Source organism: Lathyrus oleraceus, chromosome 2 (genome assembly GCF_024323335.1).
Source record: "Lathyrus oleraceus cultivar Zhongwan6 chromosome 2, CAAS_Psat_ZW6_1.0, whole genome shotgun sequence".
Lineage (NCBI taxonomy): Eukaryota > Viridiplantae > Streptophyta > Magnoliopsida > Fabales > Fabaceae > Lathyrus > Lathyrus oleraceus.
In genome coordinates this window covers 307,820,315-307,828,959 of record NC_066580.1, presented here as the reverse complement: position 1 = coordinate 307,828,959, position 8,645 = coordinate 307,820,315, and the positions used below count along the sequence as shown (strand labels likewise).

Genomic DNA, 8,645 nt, shown 5'->3' with positions numbered 1-8,645 from the left:
TCTAGATCAGGGCGAGAGCAATTTTTAGAGTTAATTAAATTCTAACCTTTTTCAAAAAGTATTTTTAAAGATTGAATGTGAGGGCGAGAGTAAGCATTTGAATTTAATTATATAACCTAAGTCAACAGAGCGAGAGTTTGAGATAAGGGTGTTTAAACGATTAGTGTTTTCTTAAAAGAGTTTCTACGGATTCTATTGTTTTCAAAAGTTGGTTTTTGACTTAACTATAAGTGACAACTACGTTAATATAAAATCATAGTTTATTCAACAGAGCGAGAGTTTGAGATAACATTTTAACACCAGAGCGTCAACTGAAAATATTTACTTTAAAACGAAAACAAATAAAGGATTGATTCCGTAATTATGACGAATTACATACCGATATCCGCTTATTAGATATTAATTTTAGATCTTATTTTAGTTTTAGCCTTTTCCCCTAAACAATCAAAATATCATCTGCCTTAGCTTTACAAAGTAACCTTAGATAACGGTATATCGATTCATAAGTCCCTGTGGGATCGATATCTTTTAAAACTACGCGATAGAACTGTGCACTTGCAGTTTGTACCCCAATTCGACTCATAAAGTCGAGCGATCAGAATCCGTCATGAACTTGAATAAGATAGAGGGAAGTCCTAGCTTGACACACTTCTCCAGAAAGAACAACATGAAATTCTGACGTGTGTTGACGTAGTCAGAACTTTTGGTGCTAGGCCTATGGTGAATACAACCCATAATGATCTTAAGCCATACTCTTAGTTTGTTTGTAAAATCCATAGCAGTTGGACCTTTACCATCCTCGAGGTTGGTTCCAGCCTTGAAGATGACATGAGCGATAACTGCTTCTCTCTTAGCATTGATCTTGGCACTATGAATACTTTTACCTTTTCCATTGGGAGAGATTAAGTCAACAATGGATTTCTCAGTAATGACGATCTTCCTGTTCATGACATATGAAGTTATTGTTTCCTTTTCTACAGTGGCATGCACCCAAAACTGCTTCACAAAAACTGGATACACATAACCAGTTAATCTTTCAAAGAAAGTCTTCCTTCCTTGAAATTCCAAGGTTTCAAAGAAATGAAACCCATTGTCCTTCAGATTCTTAAAGTCGAAAATTGTTTCACAAACACTATTAATTCACTCATAGGAGTGTGACGAGTCAACTCAAGGATCCCTTCCAAGACAAGATGGTTTTCATCAGCCATTGAGCGACAAGGAGATAGTTGTTGTTGAATCTGTTGTTATTGAGCAACCATTGTTGAAGATGAAGGAGATGATGAACAACTGCATATAGGTACTTTAGGTTTGAAAGATGAAAGTGTGGGAATATTGTGCGCGTAGTGTGAAAATGTGAGTGAAGTGGGTTTCTATAACAATTTTTTTGCAATGATGACAAGGTAAAAATATGCAGTCATAGGGGGAAGCATAAGAGTTTTTAACCAAATTCCAAGAATTGTGAAACCCAATGTGTCACTCTTCACGCATGCTCAGAAAGTGGGACAACTGTCACCACTTAGAACCACATGAAATCAAACAATATGACAACCATTTAATTCAACTACAATTCAATATCAAGAAGAAAAATTGATAAGATTGCTTCTGATCAGAACCTTTCTGATTCATGAAAACTTCCTTACTTCAAAAAGCTCATGTTTCAGAGTCTACAAGTAAGATTCTCAGAATCTAATCAAGATTTCTGAAGACTTAGACATTCTGAAATACATATTTTCATTTTGGACATAAATCCATAAATAAGTTTTTCAAAATCAAAATGAATCTATCTTCAACAAGGGGTTTTGTAAAGATATCAGGCCATTGATGGTCTGTATCAACAAATTTTAGATGAAAAATACCCTTTTGAACATAGTCATGGAAAAAGTGATTTTTAATTTCAATATGCTTAGCCCTAGAATGCAAGATAAGTTTATTAGATAAACAAATTGCAGAAGTATTATCATAGAAAATAAGGATGTTACTCAGATATCTGATAATCTTCTGGTTGACTCTTCATCCAGAGTATCCGAGTGTTTCATCCAAAAGCTGCAATATTCAGTTTTGGCTGTTGAAAGCATAATTGTTGATTTTCTCTTGCTGGACCATGAGATCAGGTTATCTCCCAGAAATTAACAACTTCCAGAAGTACTTTTCCTTTCTATTTTGTCTCCAGCATAATCAGCGTCACAATAGCCTACTAATTTGTATTCACTTGATTTTCTATAAAACAAACCAAGGTTAGTAGTACCTTTCAAATACCTACAGATTCTCTTAGCAATAGTTAAGTGAGTTTCTCTAGGATATGATTCGAAGCGAGCACATAAGTAGACACTGAATAAAATATCAGGTCTAGAAGCGGTTAGATAAAGGAAAAAGCCTATCATACCTCTGAATAACTTCTGATTTACCTTACTGCTTACCTCTTCTTTTTCCAGAATACATGTAGGATGCATTGGAGTCTTTGCTTGCTTACATTCTGACAAGTTAAACTTCTTCAGAAGTTCCTTTAGCTATTTACTCTAATGAAAAACGTTCCTTCCGAGCGTTGATTGTAACACCCCGATTTAATTTCCGTATTTATTTATTAGATGTTTATTTTAATTAATCATTACTTGGTGTGATAATTAATTAAATATGTGTTTTGGTGATTATTTGAATTATTTGAATATATGTGTTATTTGAATAATTGAATTTTAAGAGTAGAAATAGCAATTGTCTAGTAATGGGCCTAATTAATTAGAATGGATGGATAAGTGGGTTAAGCCCATTATGAGTTAAAAAGATAGTAAGAGTTTTAGAGATTAGAGTTAGTTTTGTAAAACAAGAGAAGAAGAGAGAAGAGAAGAGAAGAGAAGAGAAAGAGGAGAAGAGGAAACTAGAAGAAGAAGGATCTAGAGATTTCATATATGCTAAGGTAAGGGTGGGATTTCAAGTGGTTATGGGTAAACATAATGTATGTAATGTATGTGGGTTAGATATCATGAACTTAGGATTTGGGGATTTTGATTTTTGAGAAAACCCTAACACGTGTTTATGTTTTAATCCATGAAATTGATGTTTATGTTATGCTATGATGTTTATATATTGAATTACATGAATGGGTATGTGTATAGAACATGATTTGGTGTATAATTGCATGTTTGAGTTTCACTTGAAAATGGTTGATTTGGGATTTTGGTGAAAATTAGTGGAGCTTAGAATCTTGTTTCTATGATCCTAATAGTTGTTATATGATATATATAGGTTGTATAACTATTTATTTTATGAAAATGATGGATTAATGTGGTTTTATGATGAAAATTCATGTTGGACATGAGCATTTTCGCAACAACAGTTTTTCTGGTTTTTGACAGCATTTTCGCAACAACAAATTTTCTGGTTTTGACAGCATTTTGAAAAACTTGTAAATTCAATAACTTTTGAACCGTAACTCCGTTTGAGGTTCCGTTTGGACCGTTATGAAGCTAATAATATTATATATAACGTAATATTCATTTTGAAAACAATAGATTAATATTTTATCAAAAGAATCCTAATGTGGATGTATGTTATATGTGTGGTGAATGTGAATGACATGTTTTCTATTGTTTGGCATGTATTGGATGGTTTTAGATGGATTTTATGAAGAAACATAATACTTGAAATTATGTATGTGATTATGTGAATTGGTAAATTTGATTAATAACATGAATTGACTTGTTTTCTTTATGTTAATGTGTTGTGATGAGATGCTGAATGCTATTTGATGTATTGTTTGGGATTGAAGTCATGTTAGGTGTATGTTGTGCAAATGTTGGTTGTGGTATGATTATGTACGATTAAGGGGTTACGACCGTCTTAATTGCATGAGTCTTGTTGTTGTTGCACACTTACACTAGCACGAGTCTATGAAAGAGGCAATGTTGGGTAATCTCGCGTAGATTATTTGCTTGTCCCAAACCTAACGTCGAATGGGGTTTGAAAGCTTAAGGACGAATCGAGCTTTAGAGGTAGTTATCTAGTCTATTTGAGAGATGCTCAGCAAGTCGGAAATGATAACGGATGGGATCCACATGCATATCGCATTGAGTCACAGATTGAGTCGCACGTGTCGGTGTGAATTGTTGTTTGTGTGATTATGTGATATGATTGTATGGATATGATTTTGGTAGGTATGCATATATGTGGATTTTAGGTGATCCATTTGATATGAATTGTTGATGTGATATGTGTGCATATTTGTGATATATATGATGAAATGGTGACTTGTATACATTATGAAATCATGTGAAAGTTGTATACATATTTGATGATGATTTGTAAATGATGATGGATGATAATATGTACATGAAATTGATATGTTGTGAAATATGAATTTTGTACATCATTTAGTATTTATAAATGAATACTTGTGGATTGTTGAGTCATGTCGTATGATGGTAAACATGTGATTCTTTAATAAGATGATATGATGCATGTTTGTATGAAGCGTGACGAATTCTAATAATATATGTATGTTTGTCATACATTTCATATTATTATATTTTTTCTATAATGATTTGAATTCTCACCCTTCTGTTGGAATGATGTTCTATCGCGACATCGCTCAGGTACCAGAGATAGTGGTGCTTCGCACAAGGATTAGATTCTGAGGCTAGTTCTTATTGTGTTTTGATGTTGAGAGATATTGTTGTGCTCTCTTTTATCTTGTTATTTGGATATGTTGGTTTTGATGTTGAGTGGCCTTAGAGCCCAAAACGATATTTTGTGGTAGATGATTTATGGGAATCATCATTATTTACCATTTATGAAGAGAGATGTTATTCCGCTGTCTGAGTTTACATGTTGGTTATTTGGTTTTGATTTATAATTCGTGTTACTTGTATGTGACCATTGCATGTGTTGTTTATGGCAGAAGTAAATGTGATTCCCTCGTGTATGCATGCTTTAATTTACTCCGATTATGCAATTGTATGTTGTAGTTGAGTAGTAGTAGTTTGGTGGGTATTACATTAGTGGTATCAGAGCAATTATATGACACAATGGATACAGTTTATTTAACAATCCTTGTTGTTGTGGTTGATTGGTTGGTGTAGCAGGAAGATGGTTGCTGGAAGGAATGATGATGCGCTTGCGGCGATATTGGCTCTGTTGGCTGGTGCCATTCCGCAAATGAATGCTGGTGATTAGGAGCGTGATGCTGATGAGTTTCGTGCTTTGGGGAAGTTCCAGAGGAACAATCCGCCAACTTTTGAAGGAACTCATGAACCTGACAAAGCTCAAGAGTTGTTGAAGGCGATTGAGAAAATATTTCGAGTTACGAATTGTTCAGATGCGCAGAAGGTGCAGTTTGGCACTCATATGCTTGAGAAAGAAGCCAAGGATTGGTGGCGCAACACTGTTCAGAGATTTGATGAGAATGGCATTGAAGTGACTTAGGCACTTTTCCGTGATGCTTTTCTGGAGAAGTATTTTCCAGAAGATGTTCGTGGAAAGAAGGAAATTGAATTCCTTGAGTTGAAGCAAGGTAATGGTACCGTAGCTGAGTATGCTGCAAAGTTTGAGGAGTTGATCAAATTTTGTCCCCATTACAATACTGCTAATGCTGAGAGATCCAAGTGTGTTAAGTTTGTGAATGGCTTGAGACCTGATATCAAGAAGGCAATGGGTTGCCAACAGATTACGAGATTTTTAGAGTTGGTTAACAAGAGTAAGATCTATGATGAGGATAGTCGTGAGAGTGCAGCTCATTACAAGTCCTTGCATGATAAGAAAGGAAAATGGAAATTCCAAGGGAAGCTGTATGATTGCAAGAAGAAAGCTGGTGATGGAAAGAAGCCGAGTTGGGGAGGATCTCACACTCCTGTCAAGTGCTTCAGATGTGGTGTTGAGGGACATCGTTCTCCTGAGTGTCCTAAGGGCGATGTGACTTGTTTCAAGTGTGGAAAGCAAGGTCACAAATTTTTTGATTGCAGAGTTGGTTCGAATGTGACTTGCTACAACTGTGGTGAGCAAGGGCACATTAATAGCAAGTGTAACAAGCCGAAGAAGGAGCAAGCCGAAGAAGGAGCAAGCCAAAGGGTAAGTGTTTTCATTGTCTGGTGCTGATACTTCTGCTGAGGAGAGATTGATTCGAGGTACGTGCTTTATTAATAATATGCCTTTGATTGCTATTATTGATACCGGTGCGATGCATTCTTTTATTTCTTTGGATTGTGCTAAGAGATTGAATCTTAAATTATCTGTTATGCATGGAAGCATGGTTACTGATACTCCGCCTATGGGTTCAGTGACTACTTCATCTGTTTGTTTGAAATGTTCGTTGAATATTTGTGATAAAGATTTTGAAGTTGATTTAGTGTGCCTTACATTGAGTGAACTTGATGTTATTTTGGGAATGGACTGGTTGAGGGCCAACCATGTCTATATCAATTTTTTTGCGAAAGCTGTTCTTTTTCTTGAGCCAGAGAAGGAAGGTGATGTATTCTTGTCTACTCAACAAGTGAATGAATCTGTGCGAGATGGTGCTGAAGTGTTTATGTTGGTGGCAAGTTTGAAGCTTAGTGAAAATGGAACAATGGGTGAATTTCCAGTTGTTCGTGATTTTCCTGAAGTGTTTCCTGATGAGGTTAGCGATTTGCCGTCTGAACGTGAAGTTGAGTTCACGATTGATTTGATTCCTGGTACTAGTCCGGTGTTGATGGCTGCGTATCGGATGTCACCATCTGAGTTGAAAGAGTTGAAGAGTCAACTAGAGGATTTGCTTGATAAGAGGTTTATTCGTCCGAGTGTGTCACCGTGGGGTGCACCTGTCTTGTTAGTTAAGAAGAAAGAAGGTACTATGAAGTTGTGTGTGGATTACAGACAACTGAATAAGGTTACTATCAAGAATAAGTATCCTCTTCCGAGGATTGATGATTTGATGGATCAGTTGGTTGGTGCTTGTGTGTTTAGCAAGATTGATTTGAGGTTTGGCTATCATCAGATCCATGTGAAAGCTGAAGATATTTAGAAGATTGCTTTTAGAACAAGGTATGAACACTATGAGTATTCGGTGATGCCTTTCAGTGTGATGAATGCACCTGATGTATTTATGGAGTACATGAATCGTATTTTTCATAAATATCTCGATAAGTTTGTTGTTGTGTTTATCGATGATATTTTGATCTATTTGAAGAGTGAAGAGGATCGTGCTGCGCATTTGAGGATTGTTTTATCTGTATTGAAAGAGAAGCAGTTGTTTGCTAAAATTTCAAAGTGCGAGTTTTGGTTGAAGGAAGTGAGTTTCCTTGGCCATGTGATCTCTAGTGGTGGTATTTCAGTTGTACCTTCTAATATTAAGGCTATATCTCAATGGGAAGCGTCAAAATCTGTGTCTGAGATTCGTAGTTTTCTTGGTTTGGCAAGTTATTATAGAAAGTTTATTGAAGGATTTTCTAAGTTATCTTTGTCGTTAACATAGTTTACTAGGAAAGGTCAAGCTTTCATTTGGACTGCACAGTGTGAAGCTAGTTTTCAAGAGTTGGAGAGGAGATTGACTACTGCTCCTGTTTTGATTTTACCGAATCCATCAGAATCATTTGTTGTGTATTGTGATGCTTCTTTGATGGGTTTAGGAGAATGCAGAATCAACAAGTTATAGCTTGTGCTTCAAGGCAACTCAAAGTGCATGAGAGGAATTATCCGACTCATGATTTGGAATTAGCTTCTGTTGTGTTTGTTTTGAAGATTTGGAGACATTGTTTGTTTGGGTCAAGATTCGATGTGTTTAGTGATCATAAGAGTTTGAAGTATTTGTTTGATCAGAAAGAGTTGAATATGAGGCAAAGGAGATGGTTGGAATTCTTCAAGCATTATGATTTTGGTTTGAATTACCATCCTAGAAAAGTGAATGTTGTAGCCAACACTTTGAGTAGGAAATCTTTGCATATGTCGATGTTGATGGTGAGAGAATTGGATTTGCTTGAACAATTTCGAGATATGAGTTTGGTTTGTGAAGAGACTTATTTTGGAGTGAAGATTTGTATGTTGAAGCTTACTAGTGGAGTTTTGGATGAGATTCGAGAAGGTCAGAAATCTGATTTGGTTTTCGTAGATCGATTGACGTTGATCAATCAAGGTAAAGGTGTCATTTTTGGATTGGTGAGAATGGTATCATGAGGTGTCATGATAGAGTTTTTGTTCCCGATGTTTTGGATTTGAGAAAGAGGATTCTTGATGAAGGATATCGTAGTGGTTTGAGTATTCATCCCGGTGCTACTAATATGTATCAAGATTTGAGGAATTTGTTTTGGTGTCCTGGTATGAAGAAAGAGATTGCGGAATTGGTGTATTTGTGTTTGATTTGTCAGAAATCAAAGATTGAGCATCAGAAGCCTTCTGGTTTGTTACAACTGTTATCTATTCCTGAATGGAAATGGGATAGTTGTAGCGGTAAATTCATGACCATTAAGCTATGTATAAACTTAACGTCAATAAAATCAGAGTCGCCACCACGCTTTTAGTGTTTCCAAAGGAAAAGGGAAAAGTACGAAAAAAACCCAAAGACAAGAAGTTTTCAAATCAAAACTAATAAAATGCCAGAGATTACATGTAAGGGGGTTGGTTACACAGAGGGAAGGTGTTAGCATCAAAAGTGTCATAGGTACTCCTAGGGAGCCCTTTTTTAT

General features: G+C 35.8%; 1 protein-coding gene across 1 annotated transcript; it reads left to right on the top strand.

Annotated features, from left to right (window-relative positions):
• Positions 1 to 5,018: 5,018 nt before the first annotated feature.
• Positions 5,019 to 7,618, top strand: LOC127122994 (uncharacterized). The gene is made up of 7 exons (XM_051053263.1): positions 5,019 to 5,054; positions 5,167 to 5,406; positions 5,500 to 6,057; positions 6,200 to 6,750; positions 7,045 to 7,063; positions 7,154 to 7,378; positions 7,439 to 7,618. The coding sequence occupies exons 1-7, from the start codon at positions 5,019 to 5,021 to the stop codon at positions 7,616 to 7,618; spliced, it is 1,809 nt and encodes a 602-aa protein (XP_050909220.1).
• Positions 7,619 to 8,645: the final 1,027 nt, after the last annotated feature.